Source organism: Ochotona curzoniae, unplaced genomic scaffold (genome assembly GCF_017591425.1).
Source record: "Ochotona curzoniae isolate NIBS_2020 unplaced genomic scaffold, NIBS_Ocur_1.0 contig_3332, whole genome shotgun sequence".
NCBI lineage: Eukaryota > Metazoa > Chordata > Mammalia > Lagomorpha > Ochotonidae > Ochotona > Ochotona curzoniae.
The window spans coordinates 1,335,070-1,354,990 of NW_024465816.1; the positions used below are offsets into that span (position 1 = coordinate 1,335,070).

Genomic DNA, 19,921 nt, shown 5'->3' on the forward strand with positions numbered 1-19,921 from the left:
GGAAACAGAAAGACTTGGTGCACTTGGGCTTTTAAACATGCAGCTATTCTGTTGATCCTATCACTTTTAAATAGAGACAGCAAATACCGGACATCCCAGGAGAACTCTCCTCTGTCGACATTTCTCTTCTGCTGTCTGGATTTGAAGAGGAAATCCTGAGGACTTGCTTGCCTTTGTAGTCCAGTTCAAGAGCATTTATATTAATCACATAAACTGTTCCCTACTGCCTCTGCCATAATGGGTCCAATGTTCAGAGAAGTCAACTTTCGGTAACTTAGAAAAATACCCATTCCTTCATTTCCAGGTTATTGCATCCCGAGGCATAAAGCAAGGGGATGGCAAACGTGTCCCTTGTATGTGTACCCTGCATCTCGGGCAGCGGGCACAGAGGGGAACATTCATGTGAGCTCAGGAGAGATGAGTGGACAAGGCCATCTCCTTCTTTTACAATGAAACAAAGAGTATATTCTAACTGGGGAGGTGCACACAGGAGCCCTCCCACCCGCCCACCATGACCACAGCCTGAAGCGTGGGGGACTCTTACGTAAGGCAGGAGGACCGTGTCGCTGCTGACCCCACACAGGCTGATGAGGAACTGCAGGCTGATCCTTAGGTTGTTGCTCCATTTCTCATTGTTGGCTAGCGCGTTCCAAGCATTTTCCATTTCAGGCCCCGGGACCTCATCTCCATACTGCAGCACGGCACACGACATCAACACCAGACCAAGAGACCCAGGTGAAAAATGAAAGGGTGCACAAATGCAGGATGGTAAGTAGTTCTGAACGTCATGTCTGTCTCGGGAAAAAATCCCAAGACACAGGAAGACAGGGTCAGTCATCAGGAAGATGCCATTTTCAGCAGGTGGCAAATTAAAATGTGCAAATTACACACGTATAATGGCTCTCCAGGAGATTTTTTTTTTTTAAATGCTAGGCTTTAAAAAAAAAAACTGATAAAAAGCACATGCCACAACATTTGCCATCCTAACCATTTCACATGCAAAGTTCAGTGGCACTAAAGACACCCACAATACTGGGCAACCACACCATGCAATCATTCCTACCCTGTACCCTGGGGTGTGTGAATCCTATGTTGCCTGGGTTTGCAGTATAGAGTCTTATTGAGACGGGGCATTCTCTGGTGATGTAGCCCTGCTATGCGGGGCTCTGAGCTTACCTTGGCCGTCATGTACATGAGGTTGTTGAGGACCAGCGATGTGGCTTCCGGTGAGCCCCAGCCATTCCCTTTGAGCCCCTGAGAAGCAGTCACCTCTCCTTCCCGGTCCTTGCCGTCATCCTCCGGGCTGTTGGGGCTTGAGCCAGGGAGGAGGAGCCTGCTGTCTACCAGCTCGATGTTGTGCAGCCAAGGCAGCAGGTAGGTGAGCATGGTCTGGCGTCCTTTGGGGTGTGTCGTGGGGAACCGCTGGCTGACCTCTACAGAGAAGTGTAAAAATGGGGAGCTGTGTGTTATCCCAACTTGTGAACACCCACTTGCCAACAGAAGAGTTCTTTCTGTTTGCAAGCAGGTTTCTGAAACCTTAGGCCACCAAACTCTCAGACCAAGCCTTGTCCTCAAGCCTGTCACTACATGTCTAGTGCTCGGCATGGGAAAGGGCCACAGCACAGCAAGGACAAGCACCAGCGTGGCGGGAGTGGAGTGAGCAGGATGGCTGCATGAGTTCAAATCCACTGCTAGTGAGGGCGGCACATTAGGGCGGACAAAACAGGGCACTTGGAGCCAAAAGGGCAAGTGTGTGTGTCCATGTGTGTCACACATTGCTGCAGGGATTATGGGCTCCTCGGAATCCTTGTCTAAAACGGGGTCTCCTGGGTCTCCCAGGGGGGTTCACATGAGGACTATGCTGCATAATAACAGGAGCAGAAATTTGGCATAGCAGTCCAGGTGCTCCCTGGGATGCCTGTATCCTGAAGATTTGAGTTCTGGTTCTGCTTCCACGGCTTAAGTCCTTGGGGCCCTGCTTCTCATGGGGAAGACTTGGGTTGAGTTCTGAGCTCCTGGCCGCAGTCTGGAGTGAACCAGTGGATGGAAGGTCTCTGTCTGGGTCTTTCTCTGCATCTTTGCCTTTCATGTAAAAATAAATCATGCATGCATAAACAAAAATTTTTACTAAAGCCATAACCATACTGTGGCTAGCGCACTCTCAGCAGGCTGTCAGTGTGCTTAGGATTATACTGGAGACGGTTATTATCTTTCCACTAATCCAGCGATGAAACAAGCCCCGTTCTGGGCATCTACTAAAAACTGCAGGACAGGTGGAAGGTGCCTGCAAGGGCTGCCTGCCACTGTGTGCGGTAAGCAGATCCAAAGGGGAGCATCCATTCCTGCGGCCCAGTCATTTCACCATCACTCCCACTGCGAGCACCTCTGCCTGATTTCACTGCCCTCAGCATTTCATTTTGTAATCTCATCACAGTGCCCACAGACATGGAAGCATAGCTCTGGGTGTATGCAGTAGGCTGTGAAGTCATCTACCTCCTTATGTCTAGAGAAGAAACTTCTACCCTTTGGGAAATTAGAACGCTTGGTCTCACACACTTGTTATTATCTAGTGTGGCATGTTCCCTCACTAGGGGTGCTCATGGTTAATAAACAACCAAAACACCACATGTGTCAAAATTACACTCAAATAACCCACCGAACCGCTCCCCTTTTCTTAAAATGAAAGTCAGAATTAAATTTATTTGGAAGAAAAAAAACAATATTTTGATGTTCTTTATAATAATCAGAAAGAACTAAGCTGTTAGGTCTTAAACAGACCATTTCAAAATTTACTTGATTCGCTCATTTCCCTTAGCATTAAAAGGTTAGATACCACATGCTTGCCTTGATTTAACCTGTAATTTTTGTTTGGTTGTTTGTTATTTTTTGAACCTATCATTGATACTGTCTCAACCCAGATGTTTTGAAGAATTGAACTTGCATTATTTTTAACATATTGTTTACTCAATACTATGGCAATTAATTCCATAATGTTGTATATGATGCTGAGTTTTGTTGGGGTTTTAACTGACCGAACTTTACTCTGTTAGCTCTACCTTCAGACCAGAGAGGTCTCCCAAGGGCCACTGAACTTATCTGGACATAAGATGCTGGACTTTATGCTAGGTATATGCTTGCAATGAAGGAATCTCAACTGAACTTGAACTGTGGTTATGCAGCAAGGTGGAGGAATCCACTATGGGGGAGGGTATGGAGGGTGGGGGAATCCCCAGTGCCTATAAAATTGTATCACATAATACAATGTTAATAACAATAAAAAAAGAAATAAATGTGGAAAAAAAACAAAACAAAATTTACTTGATTCCTTAAGCATATGGCTTTGTTATTCCAAGATTTGGGGTATTTTTCTAGGGGCAACTCTGTGCAAGGCTCAGTGGAATAAGCAAAGTCTTAGTACATGAAGGAAACAAGTTACGAAGACAATTTTGGGGCAAGTGAATATAGGACAAATGACACCGTATTTAAACTGGTGTAAGAATCTATAGGTTTTCTTTTGTAGCAGTAGTCACCTTCTAATGCAAGGACATATTTGGGTTATCACTGCTTACATGTTCTGACACCTTGTCTCTCAGATGCGAGACCAGAAAGGGTTAAGGATGTCTCTTTGAGACATCATCCTAAGCAGAGGCATTCTGGAAGTGAAAAAAGGAAAAGCCAATGCCAAGGTCCTGTGAGCAACACCCCTGCTGGTGTCTTCAGAAACAAGAAAATGCATGCTTGGTGTCAGTGGGCTGCCCGATGCACCTGCTGCCTCCTTTGAGCGGGACCTGAATAACTTATCTTGTTGCTTAGGGTAATCAGGTCACCCGAAATGATGCACCATAAAAAACCCACTTACCACAGGGCTTGGAAGAGTAAAGGACATAAAAAGCAACAGGTGTGAATCCATTAAAACCACTTAATTTTTCCTTGCTATTTTGGAAAGGTATTACTCATAAGTCAAAATGCCCAAAAGGTAAACTCAGAGTGTAGGCTGAAGTTGCTTGCAACTCATCGTTCGAGTTTCTTATCTTGTTAAACATGCTAGGTTATCTATCTCCTCTCTCCCACTTGATGGGCGTCTCCCAGCTCCAGGAATCTCCTTGCTCCTGTCTCACTCAATGCAATTCGACTTCTGCTGCCTCCTTCCAGAGAAAAACACACATTCACCAACGGACTGAGACGTGGAGGGTCATCGTTACACAATTCCTGGAAGGCGATGTGCATTGAAGATGTGGCATGTCCATTCCCTCCCAAATCCTCACTTTTCTCTAGGTTTTTAGGAAACCCACCTCCTGGCTGGGCTCTTTCCTCTCTGAATATGATTTCTTTCCCTCTTGGAACCCTTAGCTGTACCTTGGCGTAGCTGGTAAGAGCTAAGTATTAGGGTCAGTGTTGTGGTATAACAAGTAAAGCCGAAACCTGCAGTGCTGGCCTGCCTCATGTGTGCCAGTTTATGTCCTGGCTACTTTATTTCCAACCCAGTTCCTTGCTGATGGCCTGGGTAAGGCAGCAGAGGATGGCCTAAGTGTTTGGGCTCCCACCAATGTGGGAGACCCAGGAGCTCCTAGTTTCTACCTGGCCCAGCCTGGCCCGTTGTGGTCACCTGGGGAGCGAAGCAGTGATCAAAGCTCTCTCTTTCACACCTCTCTGTATCTCTGGCTTTCAAATAAGCAAAACTCCCCCTGCCCCCAAAGAGCTTAGTGTTAAGTACAGCATTCCTTCCCACTGTCCTCTCTCTCTCCCTGATCTCCCTGGGCTCTTGGCTCTGTACCTTCTTGTTGTTGGAGCAGTGGTGTCGGCTTAGTGGTGTCGGCTTTCTCTCGTGTCCTGGCCAGTCTAGGCTCGGGCATGTCTAGTACAAGTCCCCACGCAACACCCCCCACTGCACACACAAGGTCTGCTTTCCCCTAAACCCTCTCCTCTCACTGTGCTGGCTCTCTGGGTGAGTGTTCACCACCAGCCCCACCCAGACATCATACCAGGCCCTCTCTTTAGTGCATGGCCCAGCAGCTTTTGATTCCTGTCCATTTAGTATCTTCCTCCTTGGGTTACTGTCAGTTTCTTTTCATTTTTTAAAGATTGATTTTTATTGGAAAGTCAGAAATACAGAGAGGAAGATCCTCCATCGATTCACACTCCCCAAGCGGCTGCAATGGCCAGAGTTGTGCCGACATGAAACCAGGAGCCAGGGAACCTCTTCCAGGTCTCCTACACAGGTGCAGGGTCCCAAAGCTTTGGGCCATCCCCAACTGCTTTCCTGGGGCACAAGCAGGGAGCTGGATGGCAAACAGGGCTGTCAGGATCAGAACCGCTGCCCCTGTGGGATCTTGGTGTAGGCAAAGTGAGGACTTGAGCCGCTAGGCTACCTCACTGGGCCCACTGTCATTGTTTCTTAACTGGTATCTTTTCTTTACATTAGATTTTCCTCTTTCCACTCCCTGCTGCCAAGACACATACACCCTGAAGCCAGATTTGCCAGAAAGCAAGCTGATCTTAGGCTCACCCTCTTCTGGTTTGAAACTCATGAGTGATGTTCAAAACCCCAGCAACAGAAAATTGCCAACCTACAAATACCCTTTCCAAGGCTTGTCACCTGCCTCTCCATGTGTCGTCCATGACCATGGCTAGTTCCACCCACTCCCCACATGTTCTGTTAGCCTCACTGACCTCTAATCACCTCCTGAATGCTTGGTGGAGCCACTTTCTACCTGGAATCTGCCTTGATCTGCAATGTCTATCAAGGAATGGTCCACCCTGACAATCCTACTCTGCATTCAAACTAAAGCTCAGACATCAACTTCTCCAGGAAACCTTACCCCGGCTCCAATACTGATTGCTCCTCAGATTCTGTCTCTTACATGTCACACTCGTTCTACAAAAATTGCACTTCTCATTCGGTATCATAGTTATCTTTATGACTCGACTGTGGCCCTTTGATGAGACAGACAGTTCTATTCACTCTTTCTCCTCAAGACCAAACCTCAGTTGGAGTAAATAAAGATAAATTTTAGTTTCCAAAAAGGATCGATTGATTCAATAAGAATTTTCTCTCTCTTCACTGTTTCAGGCAAGTTTGGACTAACTGCTCAAGACAGAGAAAGTGGTTTGCAAAGAGGTGGACTTAAAGAAGATTTGAGGAGGCTACAGCTAGGGTGTGGCGGATTCCCAACAAAGGGACAGCATGTGGAGAAGCAAGGACGACAAGAGGGCCCAGCACGCTGCTCAGAGGTGTGTGAGGTTATTGTAGAATGCTGGCAGGATGAAAGAAGACAGGTTGGGGAATTTTTTTTTAAGAGTTCTAATTCTATAGTAATCACTATGGAGGAAGACAGTTGTACAAACAATCCTGGTTTGGCTGCTTCCTAGCTATAAGGGCTTGAGCTAACATATTTTTATATGCTTTAAAATTATGTGTGAAAGGGGAGAGAGAGAGAGAGAGAAAGAAAGAGAGAGAGAGAGAGAAAGAGAGAGAATGAATCTTCCATATACTGGTTCATTCTCCAGAAGTGCATGTTGGTCTGAAGCTCGGAGTCAGGAGCTTTACCTAGGTCTCCCACATGAGTGGAAGAAACCCAAATACTTAGGTCATCTTCTGCTGCTTTTCTAGACATATTAGCAGGGAGCTGGACTGAAAGTGGAGTAGGCAGGACATGAACTGGTGTCCCCATGTGACTCTGGCAGCACAGGTGGTGGCCTTAGCCACTGTACCATGGCACCAGTTTGTTGAGTAAATTCTGTAATATCTTTAAATCTTAGTTTTCACCTGTAAAATACATATGGTGGTGGTAATGCTGGCGATAATTCCATATTACCACTGGGCCAGCTGCATTTTGTCAGCTCATGCTGGTCCTAACATCTTCTAAGGTGGTTATCATTGCAGAGTTGAGGGATTCTGTGACAGGTCCAAGGTCACACAGTCAGATTGGCTGGGCTAGAGTCTGAACTGAGGCTACCTCACTCCACAGCTTCTGTCCTCACCACAGTGGTACAGTCCTGATGGGGCGCACGGGTTGTGAGCACCTAAAACACTTGCAGCGCCTGCTGCATACTGACGCTCAATAAATGGCACCTGCTACTGCAGGCAGTTACACGTGGGACAGGCAGGCAAGGACAGCAGAACAGAGAGGTTATGTGCATCTCTGGCTTTGCCCAGGAACGCAGACTGCAGCCTGAAGGACGGATTCCAGTCAGGGCTGTCCGAGGCAGGGGTTCGAGGAGGATCTGGACAAAGGCCAGTAAAAGAATGTGAATATGAGGCCGACAGTCAAAGAATATGAATTCAAGATACCAAGATCTGCCCTGAGGCCAACAGCCACATGAGCTTAGGCAAGAAGTTAACTGAGAAATCCAACTCCTTAGGAACAGATTCTCAGCAGTTATTCATGAGGCTTGCTTGTTAAGATGTGCTCCAATCAAGTTCTCCACAACCCAGTAACACAGCAACATGGAGGCTTTGCCATAATCAACTCCCAAAAGCTATCTGAGCAGGCATACATGGTGTATGATGGGAAATACACATGCAACATATATGTAGTGGTAAAATTACTGATCTAAGCATCTCTGTACTTGTCATATGTATATTTACATCTAAACTGATTCAGATCACTTTTGACAAAAAGCATTTTCAAAGTTACTGCTGGTAACTGGCTTTAGCTTGGAAGCATTCGGACCTGCGGATATAGCATCAAATACTTTGCGTTTAAAATTACACTCACAGAAGAGTCGCTCAAGTATCTCACTGCCGACTGCTCTGCGGTACCTGAGAAAAGTGGAAGAGTGAGCTCCGGGTACATCCTGGCCAGTTCACAGGACAGCAGGGCGAGTGACACACTGTAGAGGGGCGGCAGCGGGCCGTGGGTTCCGTACAAAATGCTGCCGGGTCTTTGTTCAGCAACTTTCTTTGAATATACAAAGAGCTTTGCTTCAAGGATCTACAAAGAGGCAAGAAGACAAGAAACAGTATGAGAAATATCAGCCGGCAGTCTGAGGAATATTTGTATTTTCAAGTCAGTGGTTACAAGATGAATGAATTCCTGTTTTAATATGGTAATTTAGGAAAAGCATTCATGAATTACTCTGTTTAGAGAAGATTATGAAATTCATTTTCTGCCTTTCACATCCACAGTGATAAACACAAATGAATAAATGTGTATCAAAAAAGGCAGCAATCAGATATTATTTCCTCCTGTTGCTCAAGGGTGGGAATTTAGCCAATGAGACCGCAGTAAACATACCTGCATGAGTTGCATGGAGATTTCATAAATCTCTCTGTTGGTGTCGGAAGCCTTGAACAGAACCAGGTTCAACAGTGTCACTATGTCAAAAGGATAGTTCCTAAAAAATACACACAAACAGCACAGTTCGTAAGAAAGCCTGGCAGGTAATCCTGATAGATCATCACCTCCCCAAATTCTAGATGGCACCACGATCTCCGTTCCATCCCAGTGACATCCCTAGGCCCATTTCCACCTGTGCCTTTTGTTTGGAGTCAATCCTCTGCTTTTGTCTAAACCGGATTATCATGACGCCAGTGTAAAAGAACACAAAAGTTTATCTGATGCAAACAGATCGATGAAAACCAAATATGAGTGGAGAAGAGAGGAGAGGAGATGTGTACACCACCAGCTCATTCGATTTATATTTTCAATGGACTCACCCAAATTCACGAAGTGCTAGATAATGATAAGGAATACAGCACAAGGTACTAATGATGCAGAGCTGGTGAGGCTGGGGGGAGGGGTGCAAAGGGTAGGGCAGAGTGGGAGAACAGGTAGCAGGGCCCAAGTGTGGAAGGAGTGACAACAATCCAAAAGGCAATCGATGAGGAGCTTGGATCAGGACAGGGGTATCAGCGACCTGAGGGAGGGGGCATATCCGTAAGACACTAAGGAACTAACCAGCAGACTTGCACCAAGGGTCTGGGAATACACTGACTAGATGATGCGGCCCCTGGCAGTACAACCAAACGGAATATGGAGATTAAATTTTTTTTCTTGATATTTAAGCATGACTTCTTTTCACTGTATTTCTTTACAGTAGAAAAGGGAGGATAAATCCAGAACTGCTGGTGGGAAAAACAAATAATGATGGTCTAGATGTAGAGGGTACTTACTGACTGATGTTAATTTCAGGAAATTTTCAGATATTCTGGGGGTGAAAAACCTGTGGCTTCTATTTTTAATTCTATTCTATATAATCATATATTATAGAACATACACGTATATAATAGTACATATTTTTATGTTTCTATGCTACTATTTAATTCTAGAAAATAACATTGCTTAAAAAGTTTTGTTCTAGCACAACAAGCCTTTAAAAAACTCGTGATCTTACTATGATGATAACCCACCGGCCAGTAAGTCTAGTGACAGAGAATGAGCTGAATTCTTCTCTGAAAATGACTTTCGCCAGAGAAGTTTGCCCAAGCGGGAGTCAGGCCTGCCACCCAGGACTAGCCCCGTGGCACTAATCATGTTTTTCTTTCCTCTGCTCGGTCCTGCTTCCATTCCTTCTCTGTTAACGTCAGCCCCAAGCGCACTCCTCAACACATTTTCTGTAGTGCCACTTCCATCTCAGAGTCTGTGTCCTGGGCAAGCCAACCTCTGACATATACTGACAGTATTTAGGCTAATTTCAATTTCCCACTATCACAGAGCAACAAACACCAAGTGTTTCTTTAGCAAAGATGCCTAGAAGAAGCCATTCAGGGCCAAAGGCTCATTTTAGTTTTGGTAGACATGGCTTTGCTGTCCCTGCAAAATAGCTGTTGTCTATGTGCAGTCTACAATGATTATGTCTCTGAAACTTTTACTTGAAATAAACACAGTGAAATGCTAGTGCGTCTGCTGGGTAATTGTGGAAGTCCCCTGGACAACAGTGGGCATGACAGCATGGCCAAGACCATGTGCTCACTGTGTGCCAGGTGCTTCACCAATGCCTCTGGCTCCGTTTCCTTTACCGGAATCCCGGAGAGCTGAGGGGTGGGGCTCATGCCCTATTCAGGTCTGATTCCAAAGAAGTGAAAGTCTAATCCAGGGTCTTCTCAGCCTTGCAGACAACCCAGGATAGGACGGGGGGGGGGGGTGCCCTATAAGCCCATCTAATCTGGAATTCTTACAAACTGCAGTATCTAGAAGCAAAATTCTCTGAAAAAGTAGAAAGGAACTCCTTTCTGAGTCCCACAGTAGCAGAGATGCCAGACCCACCGCTCTGTCTCCAGGCTTTGGGATTCAATAACATATTTATACATAAAAGATCACCGAAAAATACTGTTGTTTCATTGGGGGCTTAAAGGCAGAAAAGGTGGAGACAAACCCTCCTGCTGATACACTTCACCAGGCACTGAGGGCACTGAATGAGGTGCAGAAGTTTGAGTGTGGAATTCATGGACAGATGCAGAAAGTGAGAGAAAACCAGACTAAGGGAAGAAGAAACACTTCAAATGAGCAAAAGAGCATAAATATAAGGTTGTTCTAAGATGTGAAAAACAGAATAAAACGTTCTAGAAGAAGGGTTAAAAAGAATTAACACTTGTGATCATACAGGGTAACAATCAAATAGGAGCCTAAATATGAAAGATCTGAGCCAAAAAAATCTCCACTGTGCTTTCCTGAAACACTCTAGCAGGCTGATGGGACACAGCCCTCTGCCACCAGGTACAGAGTACCACAGCGACTCCTGAATCCTCATCTTCTTGAGCCTTCCTTGCCTGGAGACGGGTGGGATTTCCTTAAGAAACGTGAGGCACTTTGGAGAATCCAAATTTGCTAGGTCTGATTTATAGAAAGTTAACTTGGAACGAAATAACTATCCCTGAAAACAAACAAATTCTTTAAAAATTAAAATTTGGACCTTATGTAAGATTCTAAAATATCTAATAAACACTTTAAGATTATGTTAAAGGGTGAACACTAAAAAAAAAAAAAAGAATTTAAAGGAGTATTTAAGTAGATGTGCATGGAATTCTGGCGGGTTAAGGCAGTGATTTCAAATGGCCTACGGAATGTACCATTCAGCTTGATTTATCTCCTTGGAGAGCCATTTGGTCTCTTTTTCAGTTTCCTTATCTGTTCCACCCTGATCTCATAGGGAGTTGAGGGGAAGTTAGTAAGAACATGCACAGAAACCAAGTATTTCTTTGAACTAAAGCTGTCTGGCAGGTCAGCTGTTTCCTTTCATGCAGTGTTACAGTCCTGACCAACATTTAACCGCTCTTAGTGCAACACATAAACCTGTTTCATGATAACTTGTTCAAAATCAATGTTACATTTGCTATTTATCCTCACTTCCCTAGCTCCACTCTGACTTCCCATCTCCCAGTGTCCCAGGTCATAGCACAGCCTCCTGTAGCTAACCTGTACACACACACACACATGCACACATACACACTGCCCTAGCTCTGTAAAATACACAAAAAAGAACACAGAAGATGAATTTCTTCATTATCACAGCTAATCACAAAAGTAACTGATATAATTAAATGTAAAAATGAATGATTTTAAGCCCAGTGCAGTAGCCTACTGACTGAAGTCCTCGCCTTAAAAGCTCCAGGACCCATATGGGCACTGGTTCTAATCCTGGCAGCCCCTGCTCTTTCTGTTAAGATCACTTAACAGTATCTAATCTTTTAAGATGACCCAGTGTTTAGAGGCTCATTAATAGAGGAATCTTTTCATAAACTAAATTCAACATGTGATCATTTTTATTTGAAAAAAGGAGGTAATTATTTATTTTACAAGAAACATTCTTTATTGTGGAAAATGGCTTGCAGGCATTACTATACAGATAAGACATTTAAAGAACGATTCATCATGGAAATGACTCTTCAGGACCATATTTCATAAGATAAAGTGCTTAATTGCTTTTCAGACGTAAACTCACAGCGAACAAATCAAGTCAATGCTTAGGACAGCAGACTTGTTTTTCTTTAAAAAAAAAGAATGTTTTGAGACATAACTTCAAAGAGGGCATATATTTGGAGCCCTGTCTAGACTACATGAGCTGAGAAAGAACAAATTCAGCTCAAACTCTGAATCTGCCCCTGGTGAGAGGCGGCAGGAGTGTTAGCCACTGTGAGGTCCTGGGGTCCCCAGCCCTGTGTCCTTCCTGGAGGACCAACAGGCATCACATGTGCACAGACATGCAACGTGTGTCTAAGAAGCCTAAGGGGTGACCTAGGATACCTCAAATAACCAGATCTATCTGGAGCATGGAATGTTTTCTGACCTAACATTTCTGTGATTGGAGATATTATTGAGATTGGGACAATATCGCTAAATTCAAAAAGCATTCAGTTTTCCTTAAGGGAAAATACCCAGATTCAGTAAGAGGAATGTAGTATGATATTTTATATGATGATCATGGAATGAAATAAATTTGATTACGATAGTTCCAGCCAAGTTCACTAGGTGAAAGACAGCTAAGAGGCAAAACTTTCGTTGCTTGTATTTGTCAGAGAAAAGCGGTACAAGTTATAGATTCTAAACATATATTTTGAAATCAAGTTGTTATGGCCATCATTTTTATTTTTAAAATGTTGGGATATCTGAAAATAGAAAAAAACAATCTGGAATGAGAGGTTTTGTAACAATATTATTTTGGCAATGTCTTATAGGTATAAACAATTTTAACTAATGCTTCTATTAGGAAACAAAATGGAACGGAAAATCAGTCTGGGTTGTATCCGTCTCCTGCAGTTTTTCTGGAGATACACAGTAAAAATTCTACTACCAAGATAGGGAAAATAAAAGCTTCAGATATAGAATGATATTTGCTACTTTTTAAAAAAAAATATTTTAAACAGAAATCTATATCTTTAAATAGCATCTTTTAAATACTGTTCTTATTAAGTTAGACCTATAATAGGTTAGAATCTAAAACAAACTCATTTTTGTTCCCTTCTTCCAGTAGTTCAAGATTACTATTTAAAATACATTTAACTTAAAAGGAACGTTTCAATCTATGAAAAGTCTTTTTAAAAATAAACTGGAGCTGCATTCCCTCAATTTTCCTGCTTATATAATTTTTTTCTTGTATAGTTTATGCAACTTTAGGGAGTCTGCATTTACCTATTCAGCATCTTTACTATGAAATAATTTCACTCAATAAATTATAGCTTTGAATGGCTAATATACATAACAAGGTAGTGCTGTAGTCTTTTTTTAATATGAGAGAGAGTAAACAGAGCGAGGGAGAGAGGAGAGAGAAGAGAGAGACAGAGAGAGACAGAGAGAGAGAAGAGGGAGAGAGGGAGGGAGGGAAAGAAGCAGGGAGGGAGGGAGGTAGAAGGAGAGAGAGACTGAGAATGTTCCCACTCATTGTTTCGTTGTCAAGTGCTGGGGATGTCTGAGCTGGGCCAGTTGAAGCTAGGCAGTCAGGGATGCAGGCCAGGAATCCCACTGCTTGAGTCACCTTGCGGCTTCCTAGGGTCTACACTGATGTGAAGCTGCAGTCAAGAGCCAAAGCTGGGTATGGAATCTAACTATGCTGCTGTGGGGTGCTGGGGTTTAACTTCTAGATCAAGTGCCTGCTCTTGTGGGGAGTGGTTTGGAAAGCGTAATCTGTGGAATTTGCAGTGCTATACTTTTCGTTTTTTTTCTGAAGTTCTGAGTAAATGTGGTTGATTATTGCTAGGCTACTTTCTGTGACTGATCTGAAGACAGCTAACAGGTGTATGGCTCACACTTATCACAAATGCTTTGAACATATTTTTTTCAATTCTTTGAACATGATCTTTTAAAAAATGATTTTCAAATACATATCCAGTGTTTCCAAAACTGTGAGTTTTGAGGCAATTACAAAAATGCCAGCTGGGTTGGACAGTTACTCTCCTGGTTAAGAAGCTGACTGAGATGCCTGCATCCCATGTCAGAGTGCCTGCTCTCAATTCCCAGTTCTGGCTCCTCATTCCATGTTTCTTGCTAATTCAGACCCTGGCAGGCAGCCGTGGTGACTCAAGAAACTGGTCTTTGCCATCCCTAAGGGAGACCTGGAGTTCCTAGCTCCTAGCCTTGGCACAAGCCCAGTCTTGGGCACTGCAGGCATTTGGAAGGAGTAAATCAGTCTGCCCCTTGGGGCGTGGCGGGGTAGTGGTGGTGGCATGCAATAACCATAACTCCTCCAAGAAAATGAGAAAACAAGGTCATCTGCTGAGGACATGCATTTTGTATTTTCTCAAAACTCGCTCAGATTATTGCAAAACAGATACATCACGAATTGCATTTGCTGCCAATCACTAAGGTTCATACCTGCTTCCACACACAGTGGCTATGGCTTTGAAGCAACCAGACGCAAGTTGGTAGGAACCCGTGTAGCATCGGTCGATCGCCCAGTTGAAAAGATTTATTTGGTCAGGATTGAGTTCCAGTAGCAAGACAACAACTTCACAGCCGAGTTGATGAACCTGAACAGAGGAAGAAAATCATTGCTAGTTAAGAATATTCTACAGAAAGACACAAAGTCAAGCTTAGCCAATATAAACTTAGTAAAATCTATTTTGGTTGACTATTTAAGGTACACATTCTTTGTTACAATGGAAATCTAAAATGTACAGATTAAATTTGACTATCTAAATCTATCATATAATTTATTCATTTTCAATTTTTAATTCTGGAAAGGTGGTACAGACATTTTTGGCAATATTTTTTCTTCCATTTAACATTTGCTTGAAGAACATATGTGCTTGGTAAAAAAAAAAAGCTATCCTCTTTCTACATAAAAATCTTCTAAGGAAAAATCAGAATATTATTAAGAGGCTCAATTAATAAGTGCACTGCATGAAGCTTGAGTGCGAATCTTTTAAAAAAAGAAATCCAGTCCCAACAGACTCTTCTTGACCAGAGGTTTCCATTTGAAACATATTCTAAGTAGAATGAAGACTGCTAGCTGATGAGACCTAAATCTCCTAGGGATACGAGATCATCAGGAAGGGTGCACAGTGGTCCAGGAGATGCCTGGTGCCAGGAGGCCACATTCCTCCCCCAAAACCCCCATTCTGGAAAATTGCCCACTCTCCTTGCAAGGTGTACCCACTTGGAGAAGCAACAGTTCTGACCTTTTTTTTTTTTTCTTGTGGGGTTTGAGTCAAGATGGGAGATACATTTTAACTGTCTGACCAGACATCCTCAATCGAGTTTCCCTGACGGGTTTAAGTAATTAGCAGTAAAATCAGAGCTGAATCCATCACACCCAAGGACTTAAAAATAACAGTTCCTGGGCCTGGCATGGTAACCTAGTAGCTAAATTCCTGGCTTTGAACTTGCCAGGAACCCATATGGGCGCTGGTTTGTATCCTGGCTGCTCCATTTCGTATCCAGCTCCCTGCCTGTGGCCTGGGAAAGCAGTCGAGGACGGCCCAAAGCCTTGGAACCCTGTCCCGTGTGGGAGTCTTGGAAGAAGCTCCTGACTCCTGGATTCAGATTGCCTCTGCTCCAGCCATTGCAGCCACTTGGGGAGTGTACCAGCAGATGGAAGATCTTTCTGTATCTCCTCTCTGTGTATCTGCCCTTTTCCAATAAAAGTAAATAAATTTTTTTAAGAAAAAAAAAAACCAGTTCCTTACAAGTTAATCTCACTTGAAAGAAAATCAGCTGGTTTTTGATGCACTTCAGAAAATCTGTGTTGGAATGAAGTAGATACAGCATACAATTTATGACAATATGATAAATTAACTGAATATGTCACTGCGGCCACCACCAGGTCCAGATGAAGACTCAAAGTTTCACAAGACACTATAGTCGCACTAAAACAGATACTGGCATTTCTTTGATTGATTTTTTGATTTTTAACTACCACCTCTAAGGGAGAACAGGTTATTTCACCCAGTGGGATGTTCTCTTGTTATTTTTGTTCAAATCAAAGAATTTTAATCTTTTATATGGTTGAATAATATTCTATTGTGTGTGTATCTCACACTTTTCTTTATCCATTCATCCAACAAAGGATACCCTGGTTGATTCCACAGATTGGTTACTGTGAACAATACTGCTATAAGCATGTAGGCTGAGGTATCTCTCTGATATACTGTATCTTTTTGGCATATGCCTATATACCAAGTAGTGGCATTGCTGGGTATATGACAAGTCCCTTCCTAGAATTTTTAGCAGTCATACTGGCTTCTACAGGGGTTGTACTAATCTGCATTCCCATCACTGATGCAAGGGTCCCCCTTTGTCCACATCTTTGGCAGAATTGACTGTGTTAGTACGTGCAGCGGAGGGCTTTGGGAACTGACTGGTCATCAGAACTGGGTTTGGTGCTCCGACTCCCTTTACCCTTCGGCCATGTGAGGGTACAGCCAGGAAAATGGCCAAGAAGCATAAGAAATAAACTCCTGTTGCTAACCCAATTCCAAGGATTTCATAATAGCCACCTGAATGAACCAGTTACAAATGAGCTTGAGAACTTTTTACATTAACTGATCATTTAAGGAGCCTCTTTTATAAATTCGGTTTATTTTTTTTTTAACTCAGTCTGACCTTATTAATTTGTAGGGGTCCTTTCCACAGTCTAGGTCAGAACTCTGCTGGTTACGTGATAGCAACATCTCTTACTCTACGGCTCTTTTCACTACTACAGATGTCTTTCAGGGAGTGAAAGTTAGTACTTGTTTCTTGCACATGGCCAATGATGGCTGTATCCTGTCCAAGAAGTTTTACTCTAATTCCCAGGATGAAGATATTATTCTGTATTTTTTTCAGAAATTGTAGTATCTGAGCTTTTATGCTTAGGTACATAATCCACCCACAATCATTTTAGTGGGAGTGATACAGCTATCCAATTGACTCAACTTGTTGAAAAAACTTCCTTTTTCTACTGTCACCTATGACATGAAATAAATGTCCTTGTATGCTGGTTGGTCATTTTCTAGCTGCCTTCTATATTTTACTAACTGTATTTATCTATTCTTCGGCCAATGGTATGTGTTTTAATCCCTGTAGGTTAATAATAAGCCTATTAAAACAAGTGCTTTAACTTTGCTTGTGTTGCTTAAAATTGTCTTAGTGATGTTTGATCCTTTGCAACTCATGTTTATCTTAAAACAAACCTCTTAGGGTGTTTAGTCAGCGGTGTCAGCAGTTAAGATGCTGCTTGGCATGTCTGCATCCTACATCCAGGGGTCTCGGTTCAAGTTCCAGCTCCACATAAGAGTCTAGCTGATTTTCACTCTGATAGGCAGAAGTGAGTTTCAAGTAAGGGGTTCTATGCCACCCACGAGACCCCTCCACTGAGTCCCTGGCTTCCAGCTTCAGCCCCGTGCTCCCCTGGGAGACCTCCATTGAGTGCCCGGCTCCCAGCTTCAGCCCAGTGCTCCCCTGGGAGACCTCTGCTGAGTCCCCTGGCTCCCAGCTTCAGCCCCGAGCTCCCCTGGGAGACCTCCATTGAGTCAGTCCCCAGTTCCTAGCTTCAGTCCAGTGCTCCCCTGGGAGACCTCCATCGAGTCCCCAGTTCCCAGTTTTCAGCCTGGTGTTCCCCTGGCTGCTGAAGGCATTTGGGAAGTGACCCAGGTGGTTAAAGATCTCTGTACATCTGGTTCTGTCTCTGCCTTTCAACTAAAAATGAGTAAATAAAAATGTAAAAGAAATATCTTTTTGAAGCTTGACGTTACACTGTCTCTAGAGAACTGACATCTTCACAACATTAAATCTTCAAATTCCTGAGCATGAGCTATTCTCCTATTTATATGTTAGTGTTTCTCATTAGTGTTTTTATCCTGCTATGCAGGAGATATATATATTAAGGTTTTTAAAAGAGATTTATGTATTTTTACTGAAAAGGTAGATTTACAGAGAGCAAACAGAAAGATATTGTGATATTCATTCTGCTGGTTCATTCCCCAAGTGACCACAACAGTCAATATGAAGCCAAGAACCAGAAGCTTCTTCTGTGTCTCCCATGTGTGTGCACCATCCTCGACTGCTTTCCCAGGCCACAAGCATGGAGCTGGATGCGAAGAGGAGCAGCCTGCACATGAGCCTGTGGTTAAATGGGATCCCAGTGAATGCAAGGTGAAGATTCAGCCACTGAGCCATGGCACCAGGCCTGGTATTATATAATTGTACAATTTATTCACAAAAATTTAATGCTAATTAATAACTTAAATGTTATTATATTTTATAGGATTTTTGTAATTTCTTATTCCTGCCATACTGAAATTATTTATTTATCTTCTAACTACCCACCTAACTAAACTGAATTACTAATCCCAACACTTTATCTACGGATTATTTCAGATTTCCACTTGCATAAACGCATCCTCTGAGTAACGAGCATTTTTTTCATTCCTCATATTTCTTTGTTCCTCAACCACTCAATGGCTCGACAGTATATTAAAAGAAATGTTGAAAGTGAGTTTCCTTGGTTAATCTAATCTCAGGGGGAACATTTTCAATACTAATTATTATTTTTTAAGATTTATTTTTATTGGAAGGATAGATAGACAAAGAGGAGGAGTCACATAGAGAAAGACCTTTCATCTGCTGGTTCACTCCCCAAGTGGCTGCAGTGTCTGCAGCTGAGCTAATCCAAAGCCAGAAGCCAGGAGCTTCTTGCGGGTCTTTCAGGCAGGTACAGGGTCCCAAGGCTTTGAGCCATCCTCAATTGCTTTCCCAGGCCACAAGCAGGGAGTTGGATGGGATGTGAGCACCCAGGATTAGAACCGGTGCCCATATGGGATCTTGGCACGTGCAGGGCGAGTACTTTAACCACTAGGTACTGCACCAGTCTTTCAATTCTAATTAAAAACAATGTTTACATTGGGTTTTTAAAAAGACATTTTTAACCAGGCTACAGATGTTCTATTTTAGTTTTTCTAGGAAATGCTCTGATGAATGTAGAATTTTATCATATACTTTTCCTGCATCTGCTAAAATTACTTTCTTTCTGGATCAGACTTGTCATGGACTTATTAATTTTATTAGACTTTTAACTATTTTTTTCTCTGATGATTACTTGATTTTATAGACACTAATAATTAGGGATGTTTATTTTTATGTGTCACTTTATCCAATGTATTTTTCAGGAGTTTGATATGGTATTGATATGCTATATGGTGATTGATATTAATGGCAACTGATAGTTGGTCTTTATTTTAATGTATATATTTTTAAGTCTACACATTTCTTTCCAAGCAAGGTTTTATCACAGCTCACGGCTTGATATTTTCATTATTCTTGATTTACATATTTTCCATTGTTATTAATTCTTTGATCCACTGGTTATCTGGAAGCATTTTTTTGTATGAGCTACTTATTTGAAAGAGAGGATGAGAGAGACAGAAGGAGAGAAAGAGATTTCCTAGGCACTGGTCCCCCGCCCAAGTAGCTACTACAGTCAAGGCTAAGCCAGAGCATCAAGGAGCCAACAGCTTCATTGTGCCTCCCACATGGGTGGCAGGGGCCCAAGCAGTCAGGGTTAGCATTCACTGCCTTTCCACGTACAAATCCGGGCTGCTGGTGTCGGAAGCAATGGCTTAGCCTGTTGTGCCACAATGCTGGTCCTACAAATGATGCTTTTAGCGATCTTATTTTTCACTGCTACTTCAATGTTACTGTGAACACAGGGTGAGTTTTGTCAAGACTTTATTTACAAACTAATTTATAACACATATTAGTACATGTTACTGTGTATTTGATCCTGCAACATAGTTGTACAAACAATTTGTATAGTTTATTTATGAAGAGATGTGTTATCCACAATGCTTTTAAAAACAATGCATGCTTGCCTAGTACTTACTCGTAAATCCTGACAGGCTAGAATGTTGTCGAGCCACTTGTAGAGGTAGCCATCTGGAGAAAGGCCCACGTTGTCAAAAACAGGGCCGCAACACAATACTGCTGACATGGCCTAACAATAAAACACAGCAAAACATGAGAATAAAACCAAGACAGACCTAATGATACGCAGCTGTTTTTATGAAACA

General features: G+C 42.8%; 1 protein-coding gene across 4 annotated transcripts in view; it reads right to left on the reverse strand.

Annotated features, from left to right (window-relative positions):
- Positions 1 to 19,921, reverse strand: part of FRY (FRY microtubule binding protein) — a 432,396-nt gene that overhangs the window by 85,742 nt on the left and 326,733 nt on the right. For all 4 annotated transcript variants that reach the window (XM_040979819.1, XM_040979817.1, XM_040979818.1 and 1 more), the window contains 6 exons: positions 19,735 to 19,845; positions 14,250 to 14,404; positions 8,238 to 8,337; positions 7,763 to 7,934; positions 1,177 to 1,433; positions 545 to 691 (listed from right to left, as the gene is read on the reverse strand). In XM_040979819.1, the coding sequence (XP_040835753.1) occupies positions 545 to 691; positions 1,177 to 1,433; positions 7,763 to 7,934; positions 8,238 to 8,337; positions 14,250 to 14,404; positions 19,735 to 19,845 (942 nt within the window). The remainder of the gene's footprint in view (positions 1 to 544; positions 692 to 1,176; positions 1,434 to 7,762; positions 7,935 to 8,237; positions 8,338 to 14,249; positions 14,405 to 19,734; positions 19,846 to 19,921) is intronic.